Raw genomic sequence first — 17,133 nt, 5'->3', positions numbered from 1 at the left:
CTTGGTGTTACGCACTTTAAGGCTTTTGTATCTCTTCCCTGATGGGGGAGCGGGTTTGCAGCGAGAATGTCCAGGTTATGAGGTTCTTTGAGTGCATGGCCTGCTTTTCCGAGGGAGGGGAAGTGTAGGGAGAGTCCATGGAGGGGAGGCTTGTTTCCCTGATGTTCTCTGCTCTCCAAAGTTCTCTGCAGTTCCTTGCAGTCATGGGCAGAGAAGTAGCCAGACGAAGGCGTGAAGTATCGACAAGGAGCTCAGAGACCTCGGCCTTCACCCTGCCTTGTGTAGCTGAATCCTGGACTTGCTGTCAGATCGCCGGCAGGTGGTAAGAGTGGGCTCCATCTCCTCTGTCTCTCTGACCCTCAGCACACATACCCCACAGGGTTGTCTCTTTGGCCCACTCCTTTACTCTCTGTGCACCTATAACACTGTGTTGCCACCCACAGCTCCAACCTGCTAATGAAATTGGCTGACAACACTTCATTGATTGGCCTAATCTCAAATAGTAACTTTCAATCGATCAAATGCCTCCCGACAAGGTTCAGTCCAAACATACTTTTCACGCTACTTCAGGAGATTAGTCAGAGGAAGAGCAATAGCAGCAAAGTTCTTACAGAACTTACGATAATATCCATCCATTCCCAGAAACCTTCTAAGAGTCTTCTTAGCAGTCAGAATAGGAACTTGAGAAATTGTCTGGACTTTTGCCCGAACAGGAGCCAACTTGCTTTGACCAACAACATAGCCAAGACAGGTCACAGTGGCATGGCCAAATTCACTCTTAGCTAACTGTAAGGTTGTCCTGAGAAAGCCTGTCAAACGGCTTCTCGACTGCAGTGATATGCTTTTCCCAAGTGCCACTCCCTGTGGCTAAGTCATCAATATAGGCATCTGTATGATCTAACCCTCGAATTAGAGAATCAATCATTCTCTGGAATGATCCTGGACCATTTTTCCTTCCAAAAGAGAAAACATTGTATTCACACAACCCAGAAGGTGTCACAAATGCATTAATTTCTCTACCTCTGTCCGTCAATGAAACACACCAATACCCTTTCAACAGATCAATCTTTGTAAGAAATTTAGCTTTTCCAACCTTAATGATGCAATCATCCTCCCTAGGGATAGGAGAGGAATCTGTTTGTTACTGAATTTACCTTCCCATAATCAGTGCGATATCTAACACCACCATCAGGATAAGGCACAATAATGCAGGGTGAGCTCCAATCTGATGCTGAAGGACTCATACCATTTTCAGCATATATTCAATTCCTTGCTCAGCCAATTTAACATTTTTCAACGTTCATACAATATGGGTGTTGTTTAATCGGTTTGGCTTGACCAATATCTACATCATGTACTGCGACCGTGGTTTGCTTGGGAACATCGGGAAATAAATCTTTAAACATCAGGCTTACTTCCTTCAGCTGTTGTTGTTGCCTTGGCTGCAGATGAGCTGACTTGTTAACAATGTTTTCTGGAACAACTGAGTTCATTAGCCTAACTGGGACCATGTTTGGCTTGTGAAAAGTCTCAGACAAGTCAATTGTTTCATTCTCAGGGTTGCCAGATTCATATGATTTGACAACAACACTCACAGATGGAGCCTGCTTGTCAAAATAAGCCTTTATCATATTTATGTGCACCACCTGTGTTAGTTTACGTTGGTCAGGTGTTTTAATAGCATTATTCAGATCATTAATTTGAGAGACTATTTCATGCGGTCTGTTGAACTTAGCCTGAAGTGGATTCATCAATATTGGAGATAAGGCAAGCACTTTATCCCCAACCTGGTATTTTCTTTCCAAAGCCAACTTATCAAACCAACACTTCATTTTGTTTTGAGAAATCTTTAAGTTTTGTCTCACTGGACTACAGACTTGTAGTTTATTCTTGAACTTCTACACAATGTCTAACAAGTTAAGATGTACATCCCCATCAATCCACTGTTCCTTTAACAAGGACAAAGGACCCCTCACTATAAATTTTAAAAAGGGTTCACCGAATGCAGGTATAGGGCAGAGTGAGGCCACTAGCGTGACCTGATTCGGTTTACCCACAACTTGACAAGTGTGACAGATTCTGCAAAAGGTCACAACATCTTTCCTCAAATTAGGCCAGTAGAATTATTTCATAACTGTTTACAGTTTTTTTCACTCCAAAATGTCGACCTGATGGCATACTGCAGGCCAAAGTTAAAATTTCAGCCATATAACTTTAGGAACTACAACTTGGTGAACAATTGCCCATTCCTCACTCGCTGGTATAGCAGGTGGCCTCCACTTCCTCATTGACACTCCATCCTTGAGATAATACCCTGCTGGCACTTTCTTAATCTCATCATCTGAGAAAGTTGTTTCTTTTAAAGCTTCAATCTCAGGGTCTCGGTTCTGTTCTGCTATAAACTCCTTCCTACACAGGGATAAATCTTTCTCATCAGACTTACGACCTGAATCCTGTTGAAACAATGAAGGCAGAAATTCCCTGACATCATAACCTGAATCCTGATGTTGGCTATCATGGGTATCAGAATCATGCTGCACAGAACCGTCTGCATCGGCAGACTTCTTAGCAATACTTCGAGTTCCTGCGCAGGAAGGATAAATGTTAAAATCCATCTGTGGGTCGTCAGCGGTTGTCTTAGTTGTCAAAAGCACTGCAGGAACAATTTTAGGTCATTCCCGAACAGCAAACCAACATCTTCCAATGGTAAACTGGAGTATAATCCGATTTTAACAGGTCCCAAAAGCAACCCTGACAGTAAATTTACCTTGTACAATGGCACAGAAACCATGCTACCCCCAAAGCCTTTAATAAGATTTACCTCACCAGTGTTAAATCTCATCACCAAACTTTAGAACGCTGTCTAATATAAGTGACTGAGAATCCCCAGTAACTTGAAGAATTTTCACTGGTTCTTGGGTTCACCCTTCCTTTACTAATACAAACCCATTTGACATAAAATGATCAAAAGCCTTCTTAATTCGGTCAGAACTCTCAGTCCATAACTGAGCCTCAACAGAATGTTCAGAACCCTGTGGGTTTATAGGTGCTTAAACAGACTGATCACAGGCATTCGGGACTGACACCTTTTCCTTTTTCTTCTTCAGGACAGAACAATCAGCCATCATATGACCAGCTTTCTTACAATAGTAACAAGCAAGACCAGAATATTTCTCTTTCAACTGCTTCCCTTCATCCTTACACTTGTCACTAGTCCCAGCTATAATTTCGCGTTTACCCTGGTGATCCCTGCTACTCTTTTGGAAGCTCTTATTCTGGGTAAACTTAAACTTATGAGTTAAAGCAAACTCATCTGCTAATCTAGCAGACTCCTGCAAAGTGGCAGCATCCTTTTCATCTAAATATGTTTTTGTGTCATCAGGGACACACTTTTTGAATTCTTCAATTAAAACTAACTCTTTCAAGCTATTAAAATCATCATATATTTATCATCATCATATATATCATCATATATGTGCACCAGCGATCAAAACACACAGACTTCTCATAAGCAAATTACATATGTCCGGTTCACAGATTTCCACAAATTTCTAAACTTTTGCCTGTATGATTCTGGGACCAACTCATAAGCTTTGAGCACAGCCTGTTTCACTATGTCACAATCAGCTGCTTCATCAACTGTCAAAGCAGAATAGGCTTGCTAAGCCTCCCCCTTTGTAAGAGAACCAACCCTCTTTTGGCCACTTTAAATTCTAAGCAACCTTCTCAAAATGCTGTAAGTATTTATCAACCTCTGTCTCATCAAATGGAGGTACCAATTTAATTTCCTGACTGGCCTCAAACTCATCACCAGAGTCTAACGCTAGACCCCTTTGCTGCAACCACTGTATCTTTTCCAGCTCGAATAGCCTCTGTCCTTCTGCTTCCTCCCTCTGTTTTTTTGCCTCCTCTCTGATTTTCTGCCTCGATAGCCTCAAACTGCCTCTGCCTTTCCGCAGCCTCCATCTTTAATTTTTCTCACTCGTACTGGAGCTCAAGCTCACTAGATTTACTTTCAGGAAACACCTCCAACTCCTCCACTTTAAACACACTCTCAGAAACATAATGTTCAGCTGTTATCCTCTGCAACTGTGCCCTCCTCATTGTCAATTTCAACATAACAAGTTTTAACCTTCTAACAAGACTCAACAACTCAATCCTTCTGGCATCCTCTAATGCCTCAGAGGTTGCCGCTTCCAAACAATAATCAGCATCCGCTGCTGATTTTCCACACACAAATAAATCAAAAGGGACTTCCCCAATGAAATCGATATTTAATGACGACGCCCCCATAGATGTTCATATCCCGGATGCAGGCCCCAATTTTGTTATGAATTGTAAAGCTTTTGAATCAAATCAGCACCAATAGACTACACCTGAAACAACACTCACACAAAATGCTGGTGGAACACAGCAGGCCAGGCAGCATCTATAAGGAGAAGCACTGTCGACGTTTCAAGCCAAGACCCTTCGTCAGGACTGCCTGAGACTGCCTGACGAAGGGTCTCGGCCTGAAACATTGACAGTGCTTCTCCTTATAGATGCTGCCTGGCCTGCTGTGTTCCACCAGCATTTTGTGTGTGTTTGAATTTCCAACATCTGCAGATTTCCTCGTGGAGACTACAGCAGGAATCTGTTTTTGATGTTAAAACTACCTTTATTAGAATGTACTTATAATATAGTAACTTAAGCAAGATAAACAAAAGTTAACAGTGTTATGTTTATATATGTGTGTAAGTATAAATCCAAAACTATTGAGCATGGGGGAACCAAGGTCTGGAGTCTTGAGATGGTAAATTATGAAAGTTCAGTTCAGCCACGGAATAACTGATGAGAGAGATATTTGTAATCCAGGGTAAATGTAAAGGGAAGGCAATTATGTCAAATTCCACAGGTTCCATGGTGGTAAAACAAGAGAACAGTCACTGCAGATTTTATCTGTCATCCTTCCAAATCCACATACTAATTATCACCCAAAGTGACTTGTCACAAGGGGTATCGTCTTCAAATGAATTACCACACCACACACAGGCAAGGGTTAACACATCAGTGGTCTTCATAGGATACCCCAAATCAGATCCACTCATACGGATCAAACGACGTGACAACCACACATTTGTGTACGCTGAATCGATAATTAACCCACTTTTGTGGGCATAGGGAAATTCCAAACAGTGACCCTTGGCACCTATTTCCCTTGTATAGATCCTTCCATTTTTCCTCCTTCATCTCCTGACTCTGAGTGTCTGTGTCCTCAGCTAAAACTAAACAAGCTGGGAGTGATGTAAACAAGCTGCAAATCAGACTGATTCACCTTCTTAATCTCTCTCTCTTAAAATGACAGTCCACAGCAAACAAAACCTAGGGATTCATAACAACTGACTGGAGTGCCAGTAGTTGGGATGACTGAGTGAATCCTTGCCCACATTCTCAGCAGGTAAAAGGCTGCTAGCCAGGGTGAACTCGCTGATGTCTCTGTAGGCTGGATAAATGAGTGAATCTGCTCCCACAGTCTGAGCAGGTGAATGGCCTCTCTCCAGTGTGAACTCGCTGATGACTCTGTAGGTGGGATGACTGAGTGAATCTCTTCCCACATTCTGAGCAGGGGAACGGCATCTCCCCAGTGTGAACTCGCTGGTGTTCCAGAAGGTGGGATGACAGAGTGAACCGTTTCCCACATTCTGTGCAATTGAACGGCTTCTCACCTGTGTGAACACGCTCATGTCTCAGTCGGGTGGAATATTGAGTGAATCCCTTCCCACATTCTGAGCAGGTGAACGGCTTCTCCCTAGTGTGAACTCGCTGATGACTCTGTAGGTCGGATGACTGAGTAAATCCTTTCCCACATTCTGAACAGGTGAACGGCCTCTCCCCAGTGTGAACTCGCTGATGACTCTGTAGTTGGGATGACTGAGTAAATCTCTTCCCACATTCTGAACAGGTGAACGGCTTCTCCCCAGTGTGAACTCGCTGATGACTCTGTAGGCTGGATGGATCAGTGAATCTCTTCCCACAGACTGAGCAGGTGAATGGCTTCTCCCCAGTGTGAACTCGCTGATGGCTCAATAGGTGGGATGACTCTGTGAATCTCTTCCCACAGACTGAACAGATGAACGGCTTCTCCCCAGTGTGAGCTCGCTGGTGTCGCTGTAGGGTGGATGAATGAGTGAATCTCTTCCCACAGACTGAGCAGGTGAACGGCTTCTCCCCAGTGTGAACTCGCTTATGACTCTGTAGTTGGGATGACTGAGTAAATCTCTTCCCACATTCTGAACAGGTGAACGGCTTCTCCCCAGTGTGAACTCGCTGATGACTCTGTAGGTGGGATAACTGAATGAATCCCTTTCCACATTCTGAGCAGATGTACGGCTTCTCCCCAGTGTGAACTCGCTGATGTCTCTGTAGGCTGGATAAATGAGTGAATCTGCTCCCACAGTCTGAGCAGGTGAATGGCCTCTCCCCAGTGTGAACTCGCAGATGACTCTGTACTTGGGATAACTGAGTAAAACTCTTCCCACATTCTGAACAGGTGTACGGCTTCTCCCCAGTGTGAAGTCGCTGATGACTCTGTAGGGTGGATGAATCAGTAAATCCTTTCCCACATTCTGAGCAGGTGAATGGCTTTTCCCCAGTGTGAACTCGACGATGTCTCAGTAGGCTGGATAACTCACGGAATCCTTTCCCACATTCTGAGCAGGTGAACGGCTTCTCCCCAGTGTGAACTCGCCGATGTCTCAGTAGGCTGGATAACTCACTGAATCCTTTCCCACATTCTGAGCAGGTGAATGGCTTCTCCCCAGTGTGAACTCGCTGATGTACCAGTAGGTTGGATAACTCACTGAATCCTTTCCCACATTCTGAGCAGGTGAATGGCTTCTCCCCAGTATGAACTCGCTGATGTCTCCGTAGGTTGGATGTCTGAGTGAATCCCTTCCCACAGACTGAACAGGTGAATGGCTTCTCTCCGGTGTGAACTCGCTGATGTCTCCGTAGGTTGGATGCCTGAGTGAATCCCTTCCCACAGACTGAACAGGTGAACGGCTTCTCCCCAGTGTGAACTTGCTGGTGAGCCATTAGGTCAAATGACTGAGTGAATCCTTTCCCAGAAATTCAACAGATGACCAGCCTCCGCCCGGTGTGGTGTGAACTGACTGGTGTGTCCACAGGCGGGAAGACCAACTGAATCCTTTTTCACACACAGAACAGGTGAATGGCCCTGCCCAGTGTGAACTTGCTGATGTACCTTCAGTTGAGATGACCGAATAAATCCCTCCCCACAGTCTGAGCAGGAAGGATGGTTGATTGAATATCCTTGCTCCACTTCTTAAATATCCAGACAGAGACAGCAAAACTGGCGGACTGTGTTTGAGATTCCCGGTGACAAATTCCTTCTCATTTTTATCCTGTGAAAAGATTTACAAAATCCATCAATGGATTTAGGACCACATTTCAGATGAGAATTCTTGAGTTGCCAAGGTTTGATCTGGTATCACACTGTTACAGTGATGTTCAACCCAAGTTGGACAGAGAAATCATCTCTTGACTGGGCAGAGTGCTGGAACCTGGAATGACCATCAATTCCCTGATACTCTTCCTGTCTCTATAACAATGGGGCATTTCTGCCGCCTCCGATCTGTGACCTGGCTCAGTCTGACTCTCTCCGTTGGTATTATTCCCTGTTCCTGTTGAGCAGTATGGGTGCCTGGCCCCACAGTAACTGAAACAGTCTCACGCAAATTGTCTTTGTGGATGTGCACCTAGGATTTTCTTTTATGTATTATTAACTTAAACTGCCACAGTTTTAACACCATATAAAAAAAAAACTCGTGCTGAGATGAATGGTTGGTCCGCACAGCGGTTAAAAGGGGTTAGAGTGAATTTTTGTAATATTTCAGGTTCTTGTAGAAAATTACAACACAGAAACAGGTCCTTTGGGCCATCTAGTCTGTGCTGAACTATTTAAACTGCCACTCCCACACCCCTACCATCCAGGTACCTACATGAACCTCTTAAATGTTGAAATCGAGTTCGCATGCACCACTCGGGATGGCTGCTCATTCCAAACCTAGATGACCATCTGTGTGAAGAAGATTCCCCTCATGTTCCCCTCAACATTTCACCTTTCACCCTTGACCCCTGGCCACTGGTTGAAGTCCCACCCAATCTCAGTGGAGAAAGCCAGCTTGCATTTACACTATCTGTGCCCCTCTACCACAATCAAATCTCACCTCGATCTTCCACATTCCAAGGAATGAAGTCCTGACCTGTTCAATCTTTCCTTATAACCAAGTACTCCAAACTTGGCAACATCCTTGTGAATTTCCTCTGAAATCTCTGAAACTCTTTTAAATCTTTCCTGTAGGTAGGTGACCAAAACATCACACAACACTCCAAATTAGGCCTCTTTTACAAGTCAACATAATATCCATCTATTGTCAGTATTTGGTTCATGAAAGCCAATGGGCTAAAATCTTTCTTTCCATCACTATCTAACTGTGATACCACTTTCAGTGAATTAAGGACTTATATTCCCAGGTCCCTTTCTTCTACAACACTCCTCCGTGCCCGACCAGTCACTGTGAAAGACCTCTGTTGGTAGGTCAGTCCAAAGTGCAACAACTCACACTTGTCTGCATTAAATTCCATTTTTCAAACCATTTTCCCAGGGGGTCCAGATTGCACTGCAAGCCATGATAGTCTTCCTCGCTGTCCACTACACCACCAGTCATAAATCTGCTAATCCAGTTAACCACACTATCATCCAGATTACTGATCTAGATGACAAACCACAACAGATTCAGCACTGATCCCTGTGGCAACCACTAGTCACAGGCCTCCAGTCAGAGAGGCAACCATCTGCTACCATACTCTGGCTTCTGCCAAAGACAGTGTCTCATCCAATTTACTATCTCATCTTGAATGCTGAGTGACTGAAACTTCTTGACCAACCTCCCATATGAGACTTTGTCAAGCGCCTTGCTAAAGTCCATGTAGACGACATCCACTGCCTTGTCTTCATCCACTTTCCTGATAACTTCCTCGAGTAGCTCCATGAGATTGGTTAGACATGACCTACCATGCACAAAGCCGTGCTGCCTATACTTAATCAGTCCACATCTATCCAAATACTTATATTTCCGGTTCCTGAACATACGTTCCAGTAACTTTCCCACTATTCACTACTAGTCACCACTCCGTGGGTTTGGAGATTTCCCTTGAATTTCATAGAATCATAGAAATCTATAGCACATTACAGACCCTTTGGCCCACAGTGCTGTGCCGACTATGTAACTTACTCTAGAAGCTGCCGGGAGTTTCCCTAGCGCATAGTCCTCTATTTTTCTGAGCTCCATGTAACTATCTAAGAGAGTGTTAAAAGTCCCTGTTGTATCCGCCTCGACAACCGCTGCTGGCAGTGCATTCGACACATCCAACACTCTCTGTGTAAAAAACCTACCCCTGACATCCCCTCCGCATATATTTCCAAGCACCTTCAAACTATGCCCCATCCTGTTAGCCATCTTAACGCTGGGAAAAAATCCTCTGGCTATCCACACACTCAATGCCCCTCATCATCTTATACACCTAAAAAAGGCTCCAAACATAAACAAGGAAATTATACATTGCTCTGAGGATTTGTTAGAAGTAAACAAAATTATGAGGGTATAGATAGGGTAAATGCAAGCAGCTTTTTCCACTGAGGTTGGGTGGGATGACAACCAGAGGTCATGGGTAAGTGGGGAAGGTGAAAGTTTAATGGGAACATTTGGAAAAGTTCTTTGCTGAAATGGTCGTGAGAGTGCAGAATGAGATGTCAGCACTAGTGGAGAATATGAGCTCGATTTCACCATTAAGAGAAGTTTGACAGGTACCTGGATGGTAAGGGTACGGAGCGTGATGATCCCGGTGCAGGTAGTTGCATTAGAGAGATTAAATGTTTTTGGCATTGACTAGATGGGCCAAATAGCCTGTTTCTGTACTGAACTTCTCCATGTTTCTGTGACAGAGAAGCTGGCCAAACTTGTTTGGAAGGGAAAAGGTAGGAGTGGCAATGGAGCAGCAATGACTGGAGTTTCTGGGAGCAATTCGAGAGCTGAGTAATCGATACATCCCAAAGACGTGGAAGCATTGGAAAGGCAGCAGGGCACAACCGTGGGTTAAATGAGAATCCAAAACCAACATAAAAGCAGAGGAGAGGGCAAACAAAAGAGCAAAAGACCATTAGGAAGCTTTTAGAATCCAACAGAAGACAACTAAAGGAAAGTCAGATGAGTTCGGGAGTGGAATTATGAAATGGCTGTCATTAATGAGTTTTGGTTGCACCCAACAGTCCGCGCCATTTAGAGGAACAAGTTATCCAGGGCCTCAATATCTCTTGAAAACCAAGATTCCCTGCACTAGTTACCATTCAACTTTTATTTTGTCAGACACATACAAACTCTACACCCTTAAAATTTCACTTCTGAAGAACTCCCACTTACCAAGTACTCCTTTGCTAAAAAACATCCTGTCCCAATTAACGCTTGTCAAATCCTTGCAAATATCATAAAAATTGGCCTTTCTCCAATTTAGAATCTCAAGAGAGGTCTAGGCCTCTGCTTTTCTGTATTTACTTGGAATCTCATGATCAGTAGATACAAAGTGTTCCCATACACTAATTTCTGTCACTCGCCCTAGATCACTTCCCAATAGCTTATTGCACACTTCTACATAGGGAATTTTACATACTGATTAAGGTAGATTTGATAAGCTCTACCCCATCTAGTCCTTTTACAGCCTAGGATTCCAGTCAATAAACGGAAAGTTAAAATCATTCACTTTATCAACCTTTGTTTCTTGGCATAGTCCGCAATCTCTCTACAGATTTGTTCCTTGAAATCCCTCAGACTGTTGGGCGCAAGCAAGTCCAAGTAATGGCTACAATATCATAATTTCATGTCCTGAGGTCTGAATGACATCTGTTTGGTGTCAAAAATGAACCTTGCCCTCAATGTCACTGAAACAAAGGAGCTGGCTGCAGACTACAGGAGAAATGGAGACAGGCTGACCCAGGATCTGGGGTTGAGAGGGTGAACAGCTTTAAGTTCCCTGGCACACACAACACCGAGGATCTCACCTGGTCTGTACATACTGGCTGTGTGGTGAAAAAGGAACAACAGCACCACTTTCACCGCAGGCGGTTCAGGAAGTGTGGGATGGGGCCCCAAATACTAACAATTTTCTACAGGGGCACAATTGAGAGCATCCTGACGGGCTGCATCACTGCCTGGTATGGGTGCTGTACTTCACTCAGTTGCAGGACTCTGCAGAGAGTGGTGTGGACAGCCCAGCGCATATGTAGATGTGAACTTCTCACTATTTAGGACATTGACAAAAACAGGTGTGTAAAAAGGGCCACTGTGTAAAAAGGATCATTGGGGACCAGAGTCACCCCAACCACAAACTGTTCCAGCTGCTACCATCTGGGAAACGGTACCACAGCCAGAAAGCCCGGACCAACAGGCCCAGGGACAGCTTCTTCCACCAGGCCCTCTGATTGATTAATTCATGCTGATACAATTGTACTTTTATTTATCCGGACTGTCCTGTTGTACATACTATTTATTATAAACTATTATAAATTTCACATTGCACATTTAGACAGAGACGTAACATAAAGATTTCTACAACTCGTGTATGAAGAATGTAAGTAATAAAGTCAATTCGATTCAATTCAACCTCTCCACTATCTGTTCTGTCATTCTGGCTCCAATCCTCTCTGCAACTTTAGTTTAACCACCCACCCCGCAGGGGAGTACCAGCAAGCCTTGCCACTAGGATACTCATCCCTTTCTAGTTCTGTTCCACTAACTAACAAATCCCCTATCACCCCTTTGACTTTCCTCTGCCAGGTAATTCCCCCCAACAGTTTCTAAAGTGTCCACCTGTTGTTGTGTGGGATAGCAACAAGAGTACTCGGCGATGGCTATTTAACCTCATTCCCCTTCCTGACTCTCATCCAGTTTCCTGTGTCCTGCACCTCTCTGCACGTCATACCTATCACACCCTCTGACGCTTAGATGATGCGGAATTCATCCACTTCCAGCTCCAACTCCTTAAAGTGCAGCTGGATATACACCTTCTACGTGAGGGCGTCAGGGACACTGGAGGTCTCCCCGCCTTCCCACCAATGTCCCCTCTAATTTGTAATGACCAGTGTGTGCAAAAACCTTGTGCTGTACAATTTTTACCCAGTGACAACAACATGTGCAAACTGAATTTTATATAGAGAGGTATTCATTTCAACAGCGAGCAAATCACTGTCAGTAAGAACTTTAATCTCCTCCGGTTGAGTCTTGATTGAGTTCATCTGCACTCTCATACAACCTAAGTAACAGGTTAATGAAGGATTTACTCGCCGCTGCTTTTGCAAACCACCTATTTGTGATTTTCTTGCTAAACGATGCTTTCAATTTCAGATTTCCAAATATCACTCCACTTCTTCCCATTTGAAAATTCTCCAGCAACTCTTGCATCACCACAATACACAAAGTATTGTACATAAGTATTTCCCCTGAAGTCTCACCCAGGTGACTGAAAGTGGTGAAGTCAGTGATGGTAATGCCAAGGAATACTGCCTTTAAGGGCAGTAGTCTGTCTCCCTGGAGTCTGGCACATTTGTGATGTGAAAGCTACTCGTTGGCCAGGGCAAAGGTGTTTGATATCATTATGTAGCCAGACAGAATTGGTGGAAGCATGTTCTCACTGGTAGAAAAATGCAGACCGAGAGGAGGTAGAACAAGCAACACACACAAAATGCTGGAGGAACTCAGCAGGTCAGGCAGTATCTATGGAAAAGAGTACTAATGCTGAATTCCTCCAGCAATTTGTGTGTGTAGCTTGGATTTCCAGCATCTGCAGATTTCCTCTTTGTGATTGGAGGTAGAACAAAGATGATTTTCTCAACTGGTGATGTAAAAGATTTTAGAGCCACAGAATAGAACACTACAGCACAGTACAAGCCCTTCAGCCCTCCATGTTGTGCCAACCCATATAAACCTTTAAAAAAAGAACTAAACCCACACTACCCCGTAACCCTCCATTTTTCTTTCATCCATGTGCCTGTCCAAGAGGATGTTAAATACCCCTAATGTTTTAGCCTCCACCACCACCCCTGGCAAGTCATTCCAGTCACTCACAACCCTCTGTGAAAAAAAAAACTTACCCCTGATGTCTCCCCTAAACTTTCCTCCCTTAATTTTATACATATGCCCTCTGGTGTTTGCTGTTGGTGCCCTGGGAAACGGGTACTGACTATCCACCCTGTCTATGCCTCTCGTAATCTTTTAGCCTTCTATCAAGATCTAGACCAGGCATGGGCAAACTACGGCCTGCAGAACTTGATGAAATTATATTAATAAACCATGTTAACGTATTTTCCCCGCAATTCTGGCGTTTTCCCAATAGATGACGCACTCTATATACATTGACCTTTGTTGAGGTGCAGCGTATTACTCCACATTTGCGCTTTACTCTTTGTTCGGCTCGACCTATTTGTGTGAACAGGCGTTCAGCGTCATGAACATCAACAAAGCCAGCCACAGATCCAAGTTAACTGACCAACCCCTCAGATCCATCCTGAGAATCGCCACAACAAAACTAAATCCAGACTTTGATGCGCTAACTAAAAAGGGAGACCAACAACACTGTTCCCACTGAAATTAAAAATAAGTTTCTTCGTTGTGTTATGTAAAAAATGCATTTGAAAATATTTTTTTCAATAATCCTTACATGTTACATGTCATTCCTGTTAAGTGATGGACACGAGTAGTACGCAGGTGCACGTACGTTCTCAAAATAAAAAATGCGCTCCAGATCAAATAACGCGCTCCGCATACTGGCACGCTGGCATTGTTCTGTCTTTGTGCTGGTCGCTGTTGAGTTTCGGCACAGTGGACAATTGAATAAGAAGGAGTAGGACAAGTAGACCTGCATCTCCTACCGGTTTTGAAAGAAAGACAGTCAGGAGGAGAGTGATGATGATAATATCTTGAAGGATAACAGAATTTTCAGTGCTTTAAAATAATAACTGTTACTATTTAAAAAAGCTGTATTTTATTAATTTAATTTTCAGTGTTTTAAAAGTCATTTCAATAAATAGCTAAATACCATGGGACTTCAAAGACAGATATTTTGTTGTAATGCATTTGTTCATTTTCAATTGAAATTAAAGCACATGTTTTCTACATATCCCATGATATTTTATTTTCTCTTATGAGGTGTATTACCAAAACACTCCGTCCATCTGCTCCTGGTCTGGCCCCCCTGTCAAATTTCAGAACCCTTTGTGGCCCACATGTCAAAAAGATTGCCCTCCCCTGTTCTAGACCTTTCATATTATTTCACATTTCATAAAGATTGAAACAGAATAGGCTGAAACACACTGTTCAAAAGTGCTGGAGTTCAATCCACTTGGTGCATTGACTCATTACATTTTTTGGGTGTATGTTTGTCAGAAACACATCCAACAGATTTCCCATCAGAAGTGCAGGTAAATTCTGTACCTGATTTCAAATGAGCCACTGAGCACTCTGAAAAAAAGGTGCTGCAGAGGCCGATTTCTCCCTTGTGCTTTTATTTTTAGTGTGAACTATGTGACATTGATGGTGATTAATGATCATTACTTTCAGGCGACAGCCCTCCAAACATGTGACGAACCACAGTAAAACTTAGTGAACCTGCCCTGGTTGGGTCTTGGGTGTCGGACCAGCAGATTTTCTGTATTATTAGATGTTCTCTTATTAATACATCATACCTCACTTCCAAATCACTGTTTTTAGACATCACATTATAGAATGATGCATTCCACATAACCTGCAAGTTTAAAAGAAGCTCAGAAAATAAGGTCAAAGTAAGTTTCAAAGGCATCTCGGAAACAGAAACGTGCAAGTTTAAAGGGAGCAGAGATACCTGACTGACCTGCATGAGGTGTTGAGCTACCTAAAATGCATTCTTGAACGTATAGTGTAGATTTAAAGCAATAATTGGATTTAAATTATTTTATTAAATTAACATTATCTTGGATCTCTTAATCGTAATTCACAAGTTTAACATAGGATCAACCTTTCTGCATTTGGATAACTACAATTTTTGTTCTTTTCTTTCGAAAAATGCAGTCACATCATAACACTATTCAAATTTCAGACCAAAAGTCTTCTTTTTCCCCCTTCTATTTTTTCCCAGGAAAAAAATACTATAAACTTTTTGCTATTTAAAATTGGTAACATTTATCAATTCATGCTGTTGTTTAAAATTAAATTGCTTAACTCCATGAAGCAAACTTGCAAGTTCACTAGCTAATAAAGAATTGAACAAAGAGGATTGTATATTTTACGCACAAAGCAGCATAATATCAATGCTCCTACATCATAAATTGGGAGACAAATGTACACATCCCAAACTTATTAGGTATTTGTACTCAATTTTTCCCACAGATGGTGAACTGCTAAACTTGGCTGGTTCATCAGGCACAGCATGGAGTAGATCTGAAGGGAGCTGGAGTGGTTTGTGTATTTGCAGCAGTGCTGGGAGGAAAAATCAGCATGAATGATGAATGTCTTTAATGTCCCTTCCTATAAAATGCTCGAAAGATGGTTCACACTTATTTGACCTTGAGCTTTTTTTTTAAAACCATATTACACTTTAGTCAGGATTACTTAGAATTTCAACATCTCTCTTCCAGTGAAAATAATAAGTGGGAAGGGGTATAATTTAAAGATCCTATATATTGTTTAATCCACCCCGTTCTAATGAAATGTTTATTCAGTTATTTATGCTATTGACAAGGCTCTGAATAAAGCAAATGAGGACCAATAGGTGTGATCCATTCTTACAACCAGTTCGATGGCATAATTTTAAACTCACTTCCCCAAGTTTTCACACTTAGGAGCAGAATCACAAGAAGAGCTGGCAAATGACCAGGGAAAGCTTCACACAGAATCACAGAATAATTATTATAAAATATTGTTGGCATGAAAGGAGATCATCAACCAGAACTATCCTTTCAACTCCAATCCTTTTCTCTTGCCCTGCATCACTGCAAAAATTCACTCTCATTTCCTTTCCAATTCTATTTGAAAGTACTGTCTTAGTCTTCGACAGTACTGTCCTGTGGATATCCACTAACTGTGCTCTGGAAGTCCAATCCAAAGTAGAATCTTTGCTAATCTACAATACTAGCATTGTACCTCACCATACTTTATCCCTATTTTCTAATCACAGGAAAGACTAAGTACTAATTTAAAACAAAGGCTAAGATTTAAACTTTAATCTTATGGTGATAATCATCTAATGTTATACTGCTATATATAAATAAAAGGGGTGCTAGATCAGTTTGTGGCCTAAGGTAGAAGGAGTCAATTTTAGAAAATCCAGCACATCTATTTTTCAACATAGTCCGTTCCTACATTTACACACTTAGTCCAGCGGTCGTGTAACATACGAATCTTGGACCTCCAGAGAGTGTCCACAGATGGGTGATTGATAAGTTTTGTTCCCTTTCTCCGAGTTCCTAATCCTTGCATTTAGATAGCTGGAGCTCAGCTCTGTCTGAGAGATCCATCGGTTCCCATTCCCTCAGCAGCCGGAAGCTCCCCGGGGCCCGTATACGGATCGTGGGGCTGAGAGAGAGGGAAGAGGGCAGGACTGTCCCGGGGTTGCTGGTCACGGTGTCCGAAATTCAGAGGAATTATCCCGAAGTCGGTGTTTAAGATAAAAACACGGAAAATCACTCTTACCTGCAACCGACATTTTCAAAGCCTCGTGTGCTGCGCGCATGCGTGATACTCGGGGATGTCATCAGCCTGACGCTTGCGCAGTTCATCTGCTTCAGCGCCTGATAAAAATTATTCGCGCAGAGCCTTCTGGGTAACACCGGTGCCATTAAACAGTTCTTGAAGTACCGGTTCAATGTCCATATCACATTTTTTTCGGGTATATAGAGAAAGTCTGCAGCTTTTTTAACGCAGGAAGCGGTTCACATGAACAATATACTCAATATCAACGTGTATTTAATGCCAAAGTAAAATGTGGATATAAAACACAAGAGATTCTGCAGTGGCTGGAAATACAGAGACGAGCACACACACAAAATGC

The 17,133-nt window shown here is 42.8% G+C and overlaps 1 protein-coding gene and 1 long non-coding RNA gene across 3 annotated transcripts in view; both read right to left on the bottom strand.

Annotated features, from left to right (window-relative positions):
* Positions 1-17,133, bottom strand: part of LOC132388766 (uncharacterized) — a 137,697-nt gene that overhangs the window by 25,427 nt on the left and 95,137 nt on the right. The gene's annotated exons all lie outside the window — the stretch shown is intronic.
* Positions 4,633-16,818, bottom strand: LOC132388751 (zinc finger protein 420-like). Of its 2 annotated transcripts, none has more exons than XM_059961145.1 (2): positions 16,776-16,818; positions 4,633-7,403 (listed from the first exon to the last, which is right to left on the bottom strand). In XM_059961145.1, exon 2 carries the CDS (start codon positions 7,072-7,074, stop codon positions 5,449-5,451), a length of 1,626 nt encoding a protein of 541 aa, XP_059817128.1. In that variant the 5' UTR covers positions 7,075-7,403; positions 16,776-16,818; the 3' UTR covers positions 4,633-5,448. The 2 variants fall into 2 exon arrangements, with proteins under 2 accessions (XP_059817128.1, XP_059817129.1); XM_059961146.1 differs by lacking the exon at positions 16,776-16,818 and adding an exon at positions 13,771-13,944.

The sequence above is a fragment of the Hypanus sabinus genome, unplaced genomic scaffold (genome assembly GCF_030144855.1).
Source record: "Hypanus sabinus isolate sHypSab1 unplaced genomic scaffold, sHypSab1.hap1 scaffold_400, whole genome shotgun sequence".
In the NCBI taxonomy this organism is placed as follows: domain Eukaryota; kingdom Metazoa; phylum Chordata; class Chondrichthyes; order Myliobatiformes; family Dasyatidae; genus Hypanus; species Hypanus sabinus.
The sequence above is the reverse complement of the archived record's forward strand: the minus strand, read 5'-3'. Positions and strand labels throughout refer to the sequence as shown.

Excerpts from the sequence above, each read along its gene's own strand:
- LOC132388751 (XM_059961145.1), bottom strand. The coding sequence starts at position 7,074 with ATGGCTCACCAGCAAGTTCACACTGGGGAGAAGCCGTTCACCTGTTCA.